Below are 19,567 nucleotides of genomic sequence, written 5' to 3' on the forward strand. Positions count from 1 at the left end.
TTAATGGTAACTTATATGTGTGTCTGGATCCACCAATTTATTGAATCTTCTAGAATAGTCATGCCTTTTTATTGCCCATGAATACACTTATTAATTTATTATCAACTGACTTTCTTTTAATCATTTTTTTTCTTTTCAGAACCGGGGATTGAACCCAAGGCCTTACACGTTATTAGGCAAGTACTCTATATTGAGCTACACCTCCAGCTCAAAGTAAAGGTGTGTTTTATTTTTTTATGGTGTTGAGGGTTGAACGCTGAAGTGCTTTACCACTGAGCTATATCCCTAGCCTTTTTTATTTTCTACTTTGACACATGTTCTTTTTAAGTCATCCAGGATGGCTTCAGACATGCAATCCTCCTGTGTCAGACTCCTGAGTTGCTGGAATTACAGGCATTGTGCCCTTCTTTGATTTCTTCCTTATAACACAGTTGAGATATTACATTGATTTTTTTAAAGTATTTTGGTAGACAGCATTATATATCAATTTCATTTCAGGATATTTAAGAGGAAGCACATATGTTTTACAACTCATCTATTTCTTGGGGCCTCAACTCAGGTAGTATGTTCATGAATAACCACAGGATACTTTAATAGTGATATTCCAGGTGAAGCTACTGTATTTGATGCTTATTTCAGATAAGCTCAGGGAATTAACCAGGGGAGACATCAGACTGCCCTAGCTCAGCTCAGATACACAAGTACTTACTACATAGGTCCACTTTGTTCCATAGAATAACACGTACTTCCTCTGTCTGTGGAGTAGCTTACTTTGTCTGTAGTCATCAGTGATCTCCATAAGAACAAATCTTGGACTCAAACCCCTTACCCTGGCCCACCAGGCCCTGCTTCATCTTACTGGTTTCTCCAGTTCAGCAAGTGCAGATTTCCCCATTGCTCACAGCTCTCCAGCCTCAAAGGCTTCTTTTGATCACCTCAAAGCCTCTGAATATGAAAATACTTCCACCAGAACAATAAAAGGCTGAGTCTATCATTTTTATAAAACAATTTGTTCTCCATTTAATTATCAACTTCTTAGAAAGGAATCTCTTCCCGAGGTTATCTAATGACCACACCTCATCATCGGTGCTTTCTATTTATCTTCCTCACAGCTCTTGTTATCATAAGTAATCATGTCACTCAGTTTTCTAAAGGTTTGGTATGTGCTCCCAGCTCTAGAATGTAATGCTGGGGGCCACATCTACCTTGTTTGCTGCTAGTCATTGGTGCTTACAACACTAAGCGGCACAGTGGGCTCTGATAATTTTAGTGGGCTGAATTGAATGTATTATGATGAGTACGACAAGGTCAATAAATAGAAGCTACTGCTTCCAGGAAATTTAAATTGCTCATCAGTAACTGCTTTCTTTGAATTGATATTTAAAGATTTATTTTCTTTATACCTTAAGAAGACATAGAAGGGAAAAGGAGACAAGAACAACAGCACCAGAGTTTGCATAGAAGAGACCACGAACTAAATTGTGCTGCTTATACTGACATCTTGCTTGGTTAAGGTTTGATTTCATTTTCATGGCATAAGTGTAGCATGAACTGTTCTCAAGGAACAAATTATTTTGAGAGGGCAAGTGGTATAGTAACAATTCCTTAATTATTTTATCTTGTCTTACTGCTAGTGCTCCTGGTGCTTTATAATCTTGCTTGCAAACAACCTCACTTCTCATATTTTCTTAAAAAAAGATTCCCTCTCAAAATTAGTAACTTAGATCAAATCCTTTATCCTGAATGTGACAAGTATAAACGTGACATAAATATATAGCCAAGATCAGAAAGATATTTGTATAGTTTCATATAATAATTATATAAAATGCATACAATAAAACACAAAAGTTGAAGAACTACCACTAACTGATATCAAGACTTATTATAAAGCTATAGTAATCAATACCATGTGGATTTTGTCATCAATAAATCAATAAAACAAAATAGTCATAAATAGACCCAATATATGCACAACTTATTTTCTACAAAGGTGTGATAGCAATTCATAAAGAATAGTGTTTTGTGTTCTTATGAAATGGTGCTGGGACAATTGGATAGCCATGTACGGGAAAAAATAAGGGGATTTGACTTGTATCTAAACACTATATAAAATTTATTAAATCCTAAAAGCATAAAATTTCTGGAACAGGTGAAATTTTTCTGGCCTTGATTTAGGCAGTTTTTTATAGATACACTAGAAGTATGATCTATAAAACTACAAATTAGAATTCATAGAAAATAAAGACTCTGCCCTTCAGACAGCATTGTTAACAGAATAAACTTCAGTATGGGAGAGAGTATTTTGAAATCTTATTCTGATAAAGGACTTGTTTAATGTGGGGACAAGCACATGGAGTACTACATATGTGGCATATGTTAAGGTGCCTGAGTGGCAAACCACTCCCCTTGTGCTAGGCGTGTGAGTGACAAACCACTTACCCCCTAGGCACAGCACAGGACCATGTGGCCACATGTTTGTGGTCCCAGTGTTTGCTCCACAGTCTGCTCCTTGATTGGTTGCCTCAAGGACAGTTGGCCAGAAATTGTATTGGTGGCTGTCTGTAATCTGCTTAGCTACTACCTGGGTACATATACATGGTAACTATGCAGTAAAATGAGACCTGCTTCCAGCTTGGTCTCCAGAGGACTTGATTCACGACTCTACAACCACACTTTCCTGTACCCTGTTCCATGTACATCCTCACTGGATGAGAGAGAGCCCATGCCATTTAAGACTGTTCAAAACTCAATGATAAGAAAAAATAGTAGGAAAAATATTTGAGAAGATACTTCCTCGAAGAAGATACATGGTTGGAAAATAAGAACACAAAAAGATACTCAACACAAATGATTCATTAGTTAGAAATGCAAATTTAATCTACAATGAGATATGACCTATTTGAATGAATACAATGGAAACAAATGTAATGAGTGTCATTGAGACTATGAAGGGACTAAAATTCTTTTTTTTTAGAGAGAGAGAGAGAGAGAGAGAGAGAGAGAGAGAGAGAGAGAGAGAGAGAGAAGTTTTTAATATTTATTTATTTTTTTAGTTTTCAGCGGACATAACATCTTTGTTTGTATGTGGTGCTGAGGATCGAACCTGGGCTGCACGCATGCCAGGCGAGCGCGCTACTGCGTAAGCCACATCCCCAGCTCAGGAACAAAAATTCTTATTTACTGCTAGTGGTAAAGTAAAATGGTGCAACTACTTTGAAAAACAGATAAGAAAAATCTTAAGAAAATTAAAATATATGCACCTCATGTTATCTTTAGATTCCATTCCTAGAAATTTAACTAAGAGATATTAAAACACACATTTATACAGATGTTGCACCAACTTTATTTATAATAGTCCCAAACTGGAAGAAACTCAAATGTTCATCAAGAAGTTAATTAATCAACAAATTAAACTGTATGTCTACAATGGTTAATACTACAGAGCAATAAAAAAGAACAGGCTTTGTAACACCATGATCCATAGAAAAAACAGAAAATAATCATGTAGAGTTGAAGAAGCCAGGAAAGAGAAGACCTATGGTATGGTTCTATTTTTATTATAATTTTAGGAAATAAAAAGTAATTTATAACACAAGAAGCAGATTAATGGTTCCTGGAGATTGATGTGGGGACAGCACGAAAGTCATCTTGCAGGGATGAACTACCAATGTGAGGAGGGAACGTTTGGGAATGAAGGATATAGTCACTAATTTCAGTGCGATAGATTCAGAGATATACACATATGGTACAATTCAAATATATTCAGTTTATTGTACTGTAATTACATCTCAATAAGGCTGTTAAGTAAAATAATAAAATAAGTTAATTTGAAATAAAATGCACAAGGTGAAAGAGAATCTAATAGCAGTGTTTTAAAACATCAGTATGCAGGGGGAGGTTTATCATATAATAAACTAATTGTTGAGAAGACTTGAGTGTATTTCTATGGAAGTTTAAATATATTGGAGATTGAGCAAGTTGTTATGTTCATGTACAAATATATTAAAATAAATCCCACAATTATGAATAATTTGTAATGAACAACAACATCAAAAAGACTTATTGACTAATGAAACCAACTGAGAGGCCACAAACTAACATTCATGGTCAATTGATTTTAAATTTTAAAAGGCACCAAGGTAATTCAATGAGAAATGATTATTTTTCTCAACAAATGACACTGGAGAAACTGAATACCCACATGAATAAAGATAAATGTAAGCCCTTATTGCATACTATACACAAAAATTAATTCAAAATTGTTCTTAGACCTAAATGTAAAAACTATAATCACAAAATTTCTGGAAGATAAAAGAAAAAAATTTAAAATTTTGGTTAGATGGAACTCTTACATGTAGCACCCAAAGAATAATGCATAAATTTTAAATTAACAAATTGAACTGCATAAAAATTTAAAATGTTTCCCCTGATTTCAAGACTTTCTGGCTACAGAAATCAAGTCAATGCTGTTTGTTCAAGACAAATAAACAATGGATAGATCTGATCAGTCCATTTTCAATGATAATAAATATTTAAATATGAAAAAAACTAAATGTAATGGTAAAAATGGCACATGCCCAGTTGTGGTGGCCCTGGCTAGAGAATCTGAAGAGTTAACCTAACATAGTCAGAAGAATTAAGTTGGTTGTGAAAATCAAATTGTTTGACAGGCAATGCCTCGGCAGTATTTACTGCTCATAGTGAGTGCTCATAAAATTATTTGTTAAATCCCATCCAAAGAGTTTAATATTTGTTTAAGTCTTCTTTCAAGAAGCTGAATGACAAGATGAACATGCTTTGTATTTAAAAGGAGGCCTGTACCTCTTCATACTGAAAGAAATGGAATGTGGAATGAGGGAAAGATTCATTGAGGCCCATGTCTGAGATCCCAGGCCATAATTAAAATCCATTTATTGTTAAATAAAATGAATTAATAAAGTTAATATCTGGTTAGATATTTAAATAAAATAAAAACCCCTCCTAAGTAATCTTGTTCCATTATTTTTTAACTCTGACTATAATTCAGATTCATCTTTATGAGTGAAATAAGGGTCCAATGGCCAGTGAGAAAGCCAAAGGGAAGATTTGTTTTGGAGGAGTTATATAATTTTAGCTGCTCTATGATTCACACATCATAAACATTAGCATCTGGAGGACACATTAAGTCATTTGCATGTGCTGTTTGGAATGGCAGATCTAAAAGGGTAACAGAGAGCTTGCTTTAGCATAGTCTGTGACTTTGAATAAGCTACTATACAGTATTGGGAAACTTAACTTCCATAGGTGAAAAAATAGGATGAGTTAGCATTATACCTCATTTACAAATTGAAGGAAGGAATCAACTATACTTCTTAAAGTGCTTGGGCTTCCCTGCCACCTTCCTGGATATTTTTGGCTCATATGCATAATTTATAGAACAGGGCTGTCTAAAACTGAAAGACTTTGATTGATGTTAAAAGTAAAGTAGAATAAGAATAAAGTAAATCTTTTTTTAGGAAATTTAAAAATATTGAGTTTAATTATGTTTTATGAATAATTTAAATGTGGGTTTAAAAAAAAAACTAATGCCTTTTACCAGAAGCCTAAGTGTCCCATGACATAAGTGGGTTTTGTGTGATAGATGAATACTCAGAATTAAAAACAAACATGCACTAGAATGCAGCACACTTTTCCGTGACTTCCATTTTTCTTTCTTAAATTGCTGAGATAGAATCTTAGTGTAATTTTTAAAAATCACAATTATAGGATTGAGTTTTTATTGTGTAAATTCAAAACAGGAATAAATGTAATCCTTCCCAGCAGGCATTTTGACTTGCCTTTTGCTAAATTACAGCCAGAAAATAAACTCTTAGAAAAACTTTCAGGAAAAGTGAAAGAAGATTATATACCAACTGTTAAAAATAATCTCTACACTGAAGGTAAATTATGATGCAAAGTAAGAACTTTGTATGTTTTCTTCACATTTTCCATGATGGGAATGGAAGTTACTGCATGAGCACTGATTACAGGATTGCAGGAAGCTTGTTGGCAACAAAGAGTTACATTTGCAAAATTAGACTAAATTTAGTCAGTTCCATTACCTGAAAAGAGTTTTTGTCCTAGTATCTTAAAAATAAGAACTTTTTCTGTGCCGCAGTCTGGCTGGGCACAAAATAACCAAGCCACCACAAAATCTTGTAGACTCCAACAGCAACTCTTTATTCCCGAACTCTCACGGACACTCTACACTCCCTCCACCGGGCTCTGCATACCAATTCTCTCAGAATCCCGTAAGAACTCAATGGGAACTCAAGGAGCGGGCGCCTGAGGCAGCAGGATATGCCCTAATCCCAGCAGGATCAGCCCTAAACCTGGAGCCACCCTATTCCAGCAGGATCCACCCTAAACCCAGAGCCACCCTAATCCCTGAGCAGGGTCACCTTTCAATCCAAAAATGCCATGGGTCATTCCTACTTGGCTATGGCTCTCAGCATTTCTGGAATAAATCAAAGATGTTTCCTTATGCAGGAAAAAAGTTATGCCTTGGAAAATATTGCAATATACATTCACATATACGTTCAGAATATATATATATATATATATATATATATATATATATATATATATATATATATGAAATTAAAATAAATTAAAATAACTAAAGAACAATGTTGTATGGGTATCCAGTAGAATCCAGTGCACCTCTTTCTATTCCATAGCCGAGACTGTGGGTACAGCTACACCTGACTGCCCGTCAGCATACTTCAACTTTCTTTCTTCTAGAGCAATACAATACTGGGTCTCCAGCATATCTTCCCACGGACCTCTTACATTTCTCTTCAGTATAAATATTTTGCTTCACTCAAATGACTGCTCCTCTCTCCTGCAGACAGCCTCTTCTGTTGCCACAAATTTCTCTCTCCCCAGATTCCCTTTTCTCTTCCTTTAGTTCAAAATCAAACCTCTACTGAAAAGCTGGCCCAGTGATATTTTTGTTTGTACTGAACTCTTTATAAAGTACATTATTGTATCATAAATGTGGAATGAATATGCTTTAGATAGTATACCATAGTGTGCAATCCACAAGGCATCAAGATACAATATTGTATATATATAGTAGAATTCAAACCATGTATATATTGGGGCATAAAAAAGAAACTTGAGGAAAGGATTATGACTTATTTAATTTTTTTAAGTATATGAGTGTGTGCATATTTGTGTATACATATGTATATACATGCATATATGTAAGTATTCATATTTAGCTATATAGATAGATTTCATTTTCTACAATGAACACATATATTCAGAGGAAAAAAGAGACCCACTGAACAAAGTCTAAATACCAAGTCATGCTATTTTATAAAGCAAGAGTAAGCACTATGCTTTAAAAAAAAACTTAATGTAACACAAAAATGAAAAGTATTTTTATGCACTTTTAAGAGAGTATGTTGATATTTTCATTAATATTGTTTCATGTTGGTGAAAATAGGAAAGATAATGTGTATACACATTATTTTAGTTACTTAAAAGAGACAATTTTGTGACTAGTTGTGTAAAAGGTAGGTTATTTAGTTCCACATTGACTTTTTACAGAAACTTTAGGGGTAGGGAAGCCTGAAATCCTATTCTCGACCATCTCCTCCCTCTGTGGAAGGTGAGGCATCAAGGTTCTTGGTCAGAGCATATTAATGAATCTTTGGGTATTCAAGGGCAGCTCTGAAGAAGAGGAGGTTCAAACTTATTTTATAAGGAATTGAAAAAATGGAGTTCCTAGAAGGAAGTCTAGGAAACAGAGGCAATCGGAAATGAAGGTTTATTGTTTTAGTGGACAAACATTTTTGAGTTCCTAAAATAGGTATGACCCTGTCCTAGGTACTAGATAGGAATTCACTGATACACCAAAACAGATAAAAATTATCTGCCTTAGTGGAATTGATATTCTAGTAGGCAGAAGGACGAAGCCTATGAGATTTTGAGGGGATGCTAGAAGACTTTTAACAAATTTGCTCTTCAATGTTGTTATATTTGGTGCCATTATAAAAATTCATGTGGCCCCCAAATTTCCAGCAAAGGTACAATGTTTATAAATTCTGTAAGTGATTTGCTGTTATATTTAGGGTTGAGACAGACTAGGGGACAAGGGTAAGCAAGGGGGTTGGCAGCTCAGACAAACACCTTTGCTTACTCTGCCTGCTCAATAGCATGAGTACCTCCACCCTGCCCCACATTCTCCTGACACAGTGATTTGCTGGGTCCTCCAGGAAATAAAGCTGTATGGACTACGTATCACCAAGCCGGGGAAAGACAGTCCCATTTTCCTTTTATGTTCTAATTTGTTGGAGAGTTGCCCAAACCATCTTTTCAGAGTTCACCAAAAGCAGCTGTTTCAGTTTTGATTTATGGCTTCTACCCTTGCATCTCTTCTACTTAAAACGTTTTGATGCCTTTCCATTGTCTTAGGAGACAAGTCTAAATCCTTAAAATGAGATATTAGAACTACATAATTCAGTGCCCACCAACTCTCACTTTGGCCTTAGTGGAATCAAGTCCATTAAATGGATCCTCTGGGGCTTTACAGAATTCAATCTATCCATCCCTCATCCTTAATGCCTGCTTGTTTAAATGTCAGTCTGTCTTGTTCCCGGGGAAGCTTCCTCTATTGTCCCTAGTTAGGCCTCTGTCTTGGCCTATTGGGTCAGTGTTAACAAAATTGACTTGGTAATTTATAGCAGCAAAAGTTTATTGCAACACAAGATCAAATGGCTGACAGACTCGGGGTCTGTTTGGCCTTACTCTCTGCTTCCAAGACCTTAGTTTGTTGCTGTATCTTGAGATAGGAGGAGGATCCAGGGATCTCCTTTGAGCCTCCTTCATAGGTCTCTGCTCCCACTCTTGAGGGTTGAGTTCCAATGGTTTAATCACTACCCAGGGTCTTGGATCTTAATATTATCATGCTGGCTATGTGGTTCCAGCATATGAATTTTGGGAAAACATCAACATTCAGACTGCAGCAGGATTCTGTTGAATGTTCTCACAGCATACTTTAGTTTATCATTTGTAGACTGCAGTGCTCTGCCTAGTTTCTGTGTCAGATTTTATATTTTTTAGTTCATCTTTCTTTCTTTTGTATGTCATTTATTCACCCAAACTACAATATATCCTAGAAGTCCCACATATATTGGTACCAGGGATTGAACTCAGGAGCACTTGATCACTGAGCCACATCCCCAGTCTCAGCCCCATTTTGTATTTTATTTAGAGACAGGGTCTCACTGAGTTACTTAGCACCTCACTTTTGGCTTTGAACTTGTGATCCTCCTGTCTCAGCCTCCCGAGCCACTAGGATTAAGGCATGTGCCATCATGCCCAGTCAAAAAAGATTTTTAAAGAGCTATTTTTCAGATAGAAAGCCACAAGGAACATGCAACTGTCACACCTAAGAGCAGGAGAACAAATAGGTGAGCATTCTACCTGGAGGCACCCTCTAGACCTCAGTTTGAAAAGGGAAACACAAATGGGGCACAACAGTCTCACTGAGGAGAGAGAGACCAGAGTTCCAGGAGATTAAGCAGCAAAAAATATGTAGAGAAAACTACCAGAAAGATGGGAGCCACAAAGAAAAAGAGTTCCAGAAATCTGCATGGAGGTGGTCTTCAGTTTGGGGCTACATTCTAAGCAGTACCTGTGAGGGCCAAGAACAACTATAAGCTAACCAATCCCACAGTTGGCACTGAGCTGGGAGAAGTCTGGATTCCAGCTATCCAGAGAGAGTTGACATACAAAAACAGTATGGTCAACAAGCTCATGAAGAAGTATTTGATCCTGGCATCATGGCACATATCTGTAATCCCAGCAATCAATCCCAGGTTGAGGCAGGAAGATCCCAAGTTTGAGGCTGGCAACTTATCAAGGGCCTAAGGAAGTTAGTGAGACCCTATCTCAAAAGAAAAAAAAGTTCACTCAATATCATTAATTATCAGGAAATAAACTCACAAAGACATACCCACTAGAATGGCCCAAGTGCTAGTGAAGATGAAGTCAAGTGGAAGTCTCCTAAATTGCTGGTGGAAGTATAAAATGATTGTGGTCATTTTTTAGCATGGCTTGACAGTATCACATAAGATAAAAACATACAATAAACGTAGGAGGCAATTGCACTCCTAGATATGAGTCCACTTATAGTGGCATATATATGAAACAGTACTGTAGGAAAAATGTGAATCTATAATTTAAAAAAAAAGATCAATGGTTGCCTGGAACAGGTGGTGAAGGCACTCACTGGGAAGGATCCCAAGGAAACCCCTTTTCTAGTGAAAAAAAAAAACTGTTCTATATCTTGATTATGGTAGTTTTTACATGGGTATCTACATTTGTTAAAACTCAGAGTGTGCTTGCTTTGGCAGCACATATACTAAAATTGGAACAATACAGAAAAAATTAGCATAGTCCCCGAGCAAGGATGACACCCACATTTGTGAAGCATTCCATAGTTTTGTGGAACCAACCCTTCAGAAGATGAATGGATAAAGAAACTGTGGTACATATATGAAATGGAATATTACTTATAGCATTAAAAGAGAAAAAAATTATGGCATCTGCGGGTGAATGGGAATATCAGGTTAAGGGAAGTAAGCCAATCCCCAAAACCAAAAGCTGTATGTTCTCTCTGAAAGTGGATGCTGACCCATAATGGGGGTGAGGTGGGTGGTAAGGGGCATGGAAAGAATGGAGGAACTTTGGGCAAAGGGGAGGTAGGACAGGTGAGGGGGCAGAGGGATAGGAAAGATGGTGGAATGAGATGAACCTCATTACCCGAGGTACATATAGGACTACACGTGTTGTGTACAACCAGGAAAAGTTTTGTTCCATTTATATACAATGAATTGAAATGCATTCTGCTATCATGTATAACCAATTAGAACAAATTTAAAAAACTCACTGATATTGGCTATCAAGGAATTACTGTTAAGTTGTGTGATGGCCCATGGGTTCATTATACTATTCTCTATGCTTTTCTTTAAAGCTTTTCTAATTAAATTTATTTTTTAACTAGTACATAGAAACAAACATTATAATTATTGAATTAGGTAACATGACATTTTGATGCATGTATACACTATGTAACGTTTAAATCAGTTAAATATATCTACCTCCTCAAATATCATTTCTTTATGGTAAAACTTTCACAATCTTTTCTTCTAGTATTATAAAATATACAGTATGTTATGGTTACCTATAGTCCCCTACTATTCTCTCTGCTCTTATTTGAAAGTTTCCATGATAAAAATACTAAAAATAATTTTTAAATTAAGATATAACTTCAAATATTTAAAGGATTTCTATGTAGAAAAGAATTCAATTTTATAGAGGAAATCATGTGGAGGAAAATTTGGAGTCAATACAAGGATGAACTAGACAACAGAAGAACATATAGCCTTGTAAGAGAGTGACTCATGCTAGGAAATACTGGTGTACAGGCCTCATAACTATTTGTCAGGGCCACAGTAAAGAAAATAACAGCAATGAGTGAGAAACTAGACTAACAGCCTTCGAAGGTTTCTTCTAACACTAAGATTCTGCTAAGATTCCATTGATCAATGAATCTGATTGGTGCACATCTCCCAAACACATCAGAGCCTATTACTCTCCAGTCCTATCAGATATCATACTACTTGTTTAAGATTTTACATTGACTTGTTCATAATTTTTGCATATATTTGTTAAGTCCTTTTCTTAAGGCTTTCAAAAATCACAATCATGCCTTACACCTGTTAGACTCTTTTAGTCCTCACACAATGTCCTGTACATACTGGGCCATCAAAATGCCTTTTTGAAATCTCCTTTCAAATCAGTCTCCTAACATTGTGCCTCTTCTTTGCCACTCACGTCTGTGTCTTACCTATCACTGTACAATCACTGACCATACCTGCACCACATTCATGTCCCCTGACCTAGACCTAGAGGAGGGCTCTGTGCATACCTAAAAATATGAATAAAGAAATCCTTCCCATATCGTGAGGCTGTTAACTTTCCAAGTGATGCTGATTCATTCTGATAATCAAATTATGACTGTGGAAGACTGCTTTAATCACTGGAAATATAATTATTCTAACTGCCTGGCTCGTATATACCCCTTACCCAGGTGGCTGCCACCATCATGAACAAACATGGAGCCAACTGAAAAATGATTTGTTTCTTCCCACCACATCTTTTCCACCCTGGTGGGCTTTCCTCCCCAGGTATTCATTGTCTTTATACCACCTTCTGACTGTCTACATGAGAATTAGGGCATGTGTAGGGGTAAAACCCTTCAAAATGCCAGACACCTCACCAGACATTTTACCTTGTCAAATCATTTAATTCTTATGATTGGAGTAAGCATTATCTACATTTTACAGATGAGGAAACTTTTTTCAAAAGTTTAGTTATTTGCCCAAACGTCTAAATGATAACCTTGGGATTTGAAACCAGATCTACCTGGCTTCAAAATCTATACATTTTACAAGGAAAACAACAACATCATCTTTCTTACACAAGCCTTGAAATAATACAACCTACAGGAAACAACTTCAGTTGAGGAGGATTACTGTCACAATGTCCCTAGGACCATCTTATCCTCCAACCTCTAAAAGCTTTCTCATTCCTATAATTAAACTCTAAAAGTCCAATATCAACAAATACCAATAGGGGGGAGGTAAGTCCTAAAATGCTTAGATAAGCTTCTAGACAGATTAAATGTCTTGTTTGGATCATGATTTTCTTTAGAAAGATCAGCCTTAAGTGACTCTTTCTAAGAAACAGATCTAACCTAATTCCTTTCATTCTTAAAACTTTCTAAGGATCCCCACTATTAATGGTCTAATGCTACTTTGGCTCATGACTTCCTTTAAGATTTGCTGGCCTCTCCAACAGGCCCATCCCCCTCCAACTTCACACTTTACAACACCAACTATTCACATTCTCCTGCCCTCCCCAAATATCCTTTCTTCATGTTTCCATTTCTCTGAACATATTTCTTCTGACTGCCAGCTTCCCCCACCACCCCAGCCTGTCTAATCAACAACAAACCACATGTCAGACTCGTGTTTGCCCTTTGCCTATGCTTCAAACACATCTCAACCACTTTCTGACCTTACTGATCACCCTTCCAACCATAATAAATGCATTTATGGACAATAATGTTCTACCATCGAATAAATACCTCTCTTTCTGCCATTATCTTACTGTGTTTCAAGTGAATGCTGTTATCTCCCTGCCAGAATGAAGGGTTCTGAGGGGAAGAACCAAGTTTTTACAGGTGTGCAAATGTCTAGCCTTGGTAGACAGCAAATCTTCTTCATGTGCTAAACCAAGTAGCCATTAAAGCCACACCCCTATGGCTTTTGTTTCAGGAGCTATCTACTCAAAGGGTCAAGAGTCATTTTCATAAAGACATTTTAAGTTTTTCACTTCATGACCAGAAGCCACTTTAAAACTAATAAATAATCAACATTCTAATTGAAGAAACTATGTCAAACTTACCATCTTAGACAAATAAAGCAAGAATGAATATAACAAGAAAAGTATGTTGTCCAAAAGGGTGGCATCTGCTGGCTCTTCGACCTTTATCTCTAGTTGGTTTTCTGTATCAGCAGCATCAACAGGAGTACCTTCTGTTATAAGTAGCTCTAAAATTGAAAGGGGAAATGGCTATTTTATTTTATGCTATAGAATAAGAATTGTCTCTCTTCAGTTTCAATATTCATCAAGTGTTTCACTAAATATATGAGTCACAGTGCCTAGCGCAGGTGAGGCACTGGTAGAACACTTGCTTAGTGCAGGTGAGGCACTGGGTTCGATCCTCAGCACCACATAAAAAGAGATTAAATACTAAAAAAAAAAAAAAAAAGTTATGCTAGTCACTCCACACCCACATGATCTAGTACAGGTATTTTATGATTAAGAAATTATGTTTATTTAATAAAGCCCTTTTATAATTTTAAGATAAAATGTGTACTGTTAACAGGTCTACTTTTGTGCATTAGTTTCTCATTTATATCTTTCTCTTTTGCTTTTTATAAAATTTCTTATTGAACATGCTAACCAATCCCAACTGTCCTAAAGGAAAAAAAGAATAAGCAATATCCTTTCATGCTGTAGCCCAAAAGAATGAATAAAGGAACATATGGGGCTCCTGAGTCAGCCTTCTTTCTCCTTTAGGCACATGGAAACTGAACAGAACTTTACAATAATACACGAAAACATCTGGAAGAACAACTCCTTTTCTCCAGCCCAAGCCGCAGGCAGGTATTTACCTTAAGCTTTAGCCCAGATTTCCTCTAGAGGAGGCGCTGTTATCAATGGAGCAGTCTCCTCCACTGTGGAGTGCTTGTACCTCACAAAATAGATCAAGTCTTGGATATCATCAAGCACTGCAGCCTCTTCAAATGTGTTACTTTCCTTTATTCCTGTGTCTGTATTATCATTCACACGATTATCAAGCATTTGCTCTGCTACGCTCAAAATGTGTGACTCAGAGGCATGGAAGACCTTATCTAGAACTTTTTCTAGATAATAGGGCATTAGGTTATAGGGCAGGCTCTCCTGCTGTGCTGACTTCAGCTTTAAAGACATTTCTTGCAACATGGCTTCCAGTTCTTGGACATCAATGTACTTCAGGAAGCGTTGCAAGGACTTTTGTTCTATAAAGAAGCTGCGGATTATGGGCAAGTCTTCCTCCTGATCGCTAAGCTCTGGCTTTAGGGCTATATGTGGACTCTGTGGGAATATATCATCTTCAAGGTCTGCAGAAGCAGGACCCTGGCTTTTTGCGTCTGTGATATGCCCTATGTCCTCAAGGTCCTCTTTTGAGGTTTCTTTTCCAGTAGCCTTTTCTGTAGACTCTAAAGTGTTCAGATGTTCCTTAGGGTTGTCTTTTTCAAGATCGTCAGAATCTTTATCCTGAAATACTTCACTTATCCCTGAAGTCTGAGTGTTTTCCTTGTCACTTCTGTCAAAAAGTCCCTGGGCTTCCTCATCTGCCAGAGGACTTTCCTCCTTTCCCATTTCCATATCACCTCGTTCCTTGTCCATCATATCTACCCTTTTGGCTGTGGTTTCAGTTTTCTTTAAAATCTTCCAAATTATACTCATTTCTTGTTTGTTTTCTTTGGTTTCTAGATAAGGATTGATTTCTTTTTTCAAAAGTTTATAAGCATCAGTCTTCTCCTGTTCATTTGAGACCTGAGAAACATTGCTGGTTTTGTTTTTTTTCACTTTCTGGCACTTTCAATTTATCTGGTAGTATTTCTTCAAAAAGTTCAAATGAAGTTTGTTCACCCTGAGCATTATCTGTTTGACTATCTGCATGAGGATGGTTTTTCTGAGCCAAAAATTGTTCCTCAAGATCCACAGTGTTTTCTGAGAATGCACTTTCAATTTGTTGTGAGTTTGCTACTACTGGTTTAGGTTCAGGTTCAACATCCTGGGAGACTTCAGGAAATTGTCCCACTTTTTCTATAGCTTTCTCAGAATCTTCATTTGCAGAATCATACAATTCCAAAAATCCTAGAAGTTCTTCTACGTTATAATTATCAAAATCATCTCCTCCAACATCAAAACAAACAAAATCTGTCTCCTGTAAGGAAAAGAAAACCATTAATGTGTCAATAACAAAGTATCACAAAAGCAAACTCATCCACGCTCCCAAATTCAGGATTGGTTCTAAAGAATCTTTGAGGTCAACCAGATTACCCTCCTCCAACCCCCACTGCCTAACTCCATCTATGGCTGAGTAAATCTGTCTTTTTCTAGACTACAGTGTTAGAAAGTCTATTCTTTCTTTCTTTCTTTTTTTAACATGGGTCATATTCTTTAAAAAGCATAACGAGTAAAAATGGTGACAATTTGGTCTCCAACTGCCTGACTCTTGGGTCTCTCTCAATTTGCTCTGAACATAAGTAGGGAAAGGCAAGGTATCACTTATAGGATCCTCCAGCTCTTAATATCTACACCTATGTTTCAGAAATTTAACTCTTAATCATTTGCTCAGGAGAAGCTGGAAGATCCTGCAGCCTTGAGAAAGATGAATCAGTTTTAAAGTATCTTACTGAGATACAAGTACATTGGATGGAATAAAGAATGATATTAAGGAGGCTCCTCACATTATTATTACCACAAGAACAAACTGAAAACAAGATTCAACAAGGTATACACCTTTATCTTCATCAGGGTTTCACAGTCACTAAGATCTCTCTCAGGATTATGTGTATATTATCTAGTTTTCCTTCTTGCTACTAGTAAGCAAATTGATATAAAAGGAGCCATAGTATGAATGGACATGTTTTTAAAAAATTTCCATTCCTAATTAAATCTTCATAATATTCTGCGGGGGTTCCGGGGGTGGGGGAGGCAGTTCAATGTAGTAGGGATGAGTGATTTCCTCTCCTCATCACATGCATTTCTAAGCCATGAGGGATGCATGTAATGGGAAATACAATGAGAAGGCAGAGTTCAAAACAAATGAGTTCTCTGTAATCAGTGAACTGCTGTCACAGCTTAAATCCCAAGAACTCTCTTTACCAACAATGAAGTCCAACAAGCAACAGAAGTGATTTTATGGCCCCTGAGATTATAAAGAAATTTTAGGAACAGCAACAACAAACAGGATGACTTTATCCATTCAGTCCATCTAATCTAAGAACTGTCCTAGCCTAGCAGTTTGCATATTCTACAGCCACTACAAAGAGCTGCCCAAAGATGTTTCAGTGTTGGTGGGCATCAATTACTATACAATTTAAAACTCTAGAAAATAATCAGCTGAAGTGAGAATTCTAGAACACAAAATCCTTTCAGTCACAAAATCAATTTAAGTCAGAGCACCATACAGGAATGTTGTATAAAGGAAGCAGTTGGGGCCTTAAAAGATCTGAGAGTGAACATCACCTGAAATGCTCAGGTCCCCTTTTCCAAATCTATAACATGACTATGATCCCATATATGACTAAGAATAAGAAAACCTTTGTAAGTACATATTTCTTGCCTAGTATAAAAGTTAGAGTTTATTAATTTAACCTAAATATACTTAAAATGTCTAATAACTATCCAATGAGTTTTGCCTGTAAAATGAAATTATTTGCCTCTTAGAATATCTGTTTCAATATATTAGACAACTCTCAGATTATAATATAATCACCCTTGAATGCCTTTCAAACTTTTTTTTTACAGGTAGTCTGATTTCAAATGAAAATCTGACACACAAATGTTAGATTGCCCCCCAAACACATTATAAAACATTCAGAAGCAGTTAACTGAATATAACTGATGGATTTATAAGCCAGTTTACAATTGAGAACAAAAAAGAAATCCATAACTTACATCTGTTGGAATTTGTAGCTCTTCTTTAGTATATTCACGAACTACCTTGATGAAATCTTTTGGAAAGTATCCAAACATACGGCCAACCTATAGTGCAAAAGAGACAAATATCAAATAAATTCTGTACAAGGAATATAAATAAGAGATTTCTCAGAAGTGGCAGGAAATATACACATAATAGATAGGTATATGGTATAACCAAAAAAGAAAGTTGCTATAACAATTACACTGAGATTATTATTCCAAATAAAAATTAAGTACAGAACTATTAAAGCAACATTTCCAACCACTGAAGTTTTCTTTTTTACATTTAGCTTAATTCTCAACACAGAGCATATAAAGTTAAGACTTCTGAAGTAAATAAAAGATCTGCATAGAAGATTATTGGATACTATATGGTTAAAACTATGTAAATCAAAGCTGGTTATAAATGCAATTCCAAATAACCTCTAGCAAGAATTTACCTGTACATTTTGTAGCATTGCTCATAAACCAATATTTATGTCTTTCTTAACCAATACACAACAGTCATAAAAATTAATAAGTAAAAACAATACAAAAATCTCTAAAATGTATTACCACGATAGCAGATGTATTGATAGTATATGCTTTCCTAGCTTTGTCCAAATCTACTTTTACAAGTACTTGAGAAGTGCTGAGGGCCATTGTCAAGTAGGAATGAAGCTTCAAAATTTCCTTGCCAGTGTACCCCATGTTAAATAGATTTCACTGTTGACATTGCATGTAAGGTGACCTTGCTCAAGGACCAAGGCAGATCCGGGTTTAGAGCTGATCAGGTTTGAGGAAGTATCCCACTCCTTAGGGTGTTCCCGGTTTAAGACAAAAGGAGTTTTAGGGAAGTTGGAGGTTGAAGATTATTGCTGCTGGGAGTAGGGCGTGCCTGCAGCCTGAGTTCCCGCTGAGTTCTCCTGGAGAAAAAGTTTTTAGGAGGTGAATTGTTCGGGAGATTGGATTGCCCCTGAACCTGTGTGGAGGCGGTGTGAGTCGGGAATAAAGAATTGCTGTTTGAATCTACAAGGCTGTGAGTGCCTCCTGATTCTGTGCCCAGCCAAGACTGCGGCATTATGGTGGCCCGTACATGGGATGTCTGAAGCTTGGGGGTAAGTGAATTTGCTCGCTCCTGAAGGAGAGCAAAAAAAATGGGTGACCATTTCAAAAAACAATGTGTTCTTGTTTTGATTTATTTTGTTTTCATTTCAAGTGGCCTGTTCCTAAAACTTTCTCAGGCAAACTAAGGAAAATGGTTGACTCAAGGTTTGAAGTTGTTCACCTCCGAGGAAGAAAAATTGTTAGAGGAAGGAGGTACCCCAGTAAGACCAAGAAAAACTATGGCATATGTTGCTACAATACAAAAATGTAGCCCATGGCTTTATAAAGATGAGTTATTAAGTATATCAATGGGACCATTATGGTATCCTGTAGAAGGATTTTTCTTCAACAAGAAAGAGATGACTAGTTCTGTTCACTATACTTGTCTTGGTTTATACAGACAGCTGATTCATTTACAAAGCTAAAATGTTAAAATATCAACCACTAAATATGAAATCAAGTACTCTTTACTTATTAAGTTCCATAAGGTAATATATTTAAACATTATGTGTGTTTTCATAAATTGGCAAATGGAAAAATGTTTAATATTGCTTTGGTCTGTGTCTTTGCTGAAACAAGGTTACTAAGTGTTAAGATTCTATCATGTGTAATTTATATACAGAGAGTATAAGAAGTTTCAGCTGGGTTTCAATTACAGTATAACAGTACCTTAAAAAACATGAAAGTATTTCATCTTATTAAAGTGGAGTAATTTTATAAGGGTTGTTTTAGAATGTGAATTTATAAAAAGGGTTAATGGTTAAAAAAGAGATATAAAAAGATTCAAGATGTGGAAATATATTTTAATATAAAAGGTTAAAGGAAAAAGAAATGTTTCTAGTTGAGATAATCTCTATGTGGTAAAGTGAAAAGTTGTAAAATGCCATTTAAAAAGATTTTGAGGAAACTAGATTTAATTTAAAAGCTTGAGAAAGGTAGAAAGAAAAAAAAGGTATTTGTACATGGCAGATTGAGACAAAGCTTCTTAATGGAGTAAAAAAGAGCCTTTGGTTGAAGGGCAGCCATGTAAACTAATATTAAGCGATTTAAACAAAATCTAAGCCTCGTTTAAAAGAGTGAAGCTGTAGGTGGTGAAAAAGTACATTTAAAAGTACAGTAT

The 19,567-nt window shown here is 36.2% G+C and overlaps 1 protein-coding gene, 1 long non-coding RNA gene and 1 other non-coding gene across 11 annotated transcripts in view; 1 reads left to right on the forward strand and 2 right to left on the reverse strand.

Annotated features, from left to right (window-relative positions):
* The window catches only part of LOC144373883 (uncharacterized), a 35,203-nt gene extending 21,494 nt beyond the window's left edge, over positions 1–13,709 (reverse strand). For 3 of the 4 annotated variants that reach the window (XR_013433452.1, XR_013433451.1, XR_013433450.1), the window contains exon 1: positions 13,504–13,709. This is a non-coding gene — a long non-coding RNA (uncharacterized LOC144373883). The remainder of the gene's footprint in view (positions 1–13,503) is intronic. The other variant, XR_013433449.1, reaches the window with a different exon arrangement.
* On the forward strand, positions 10,370–10,476 carry LOC144373903 (U6 spliceosomal RNA). Its single transcript, XR_013433464.1, has one exon. It is a non-coding gene; the product is annotated as a U6 spliceosomal RNA (small nuclear RNA).
* Positions 13,710–14,282: 573 nt separating the features above from the next.
* The window catches only part of LOC144373863 (transport and Golgi organization protein 1 homolog), a 47,032-nt gene continuing 41,747 nt past the window's right edge, over positions 14,283–19,567 (reverse strand). For 5 of the 6 annotated variants that reach the window (XM_078036814.1, XM_078036812.1, XM_078036811.1 and 2 more), the window contains 2 exons: positions 17,338–17,424; positions 14,283–15,598 (listed from right to left, as the gene is read on the reverse strand). In XM_078036814.1, coding sequence (XP_077892940.1) covers positions 15,194–15,598; positions 17,338–17,424 — 492 coding nt within the window. In that variant the 3' untranslated portion in view covers positions 14,283–15,193. The remainder of the gene's footprint in view (positions 15,599–17,337; positions 17,425–19,567) is intronic. The other variant, XR_013433401.1, reaches the window with a different exon arrangement.

The sequence above is a fragment of the Ictidomys tridecemlineatus genome, unplaced genomic scaffold (genome assembly GCF_052094955.1).
Source record: "Ictidomys tridecemlineatus isolate mIctTri1 unplaced genomic scaffold, mIctTri1.hap1 Scaffold_52, whole genome shotgun sequence".
NCBI classification, from domain to species: domain Eukaryota; kingdom Metazoa; phylum Chordata; class Mammalia; order Rodentia; family Sciuridae; genus Ictidomys; species Ictidomys tridecemlineatus.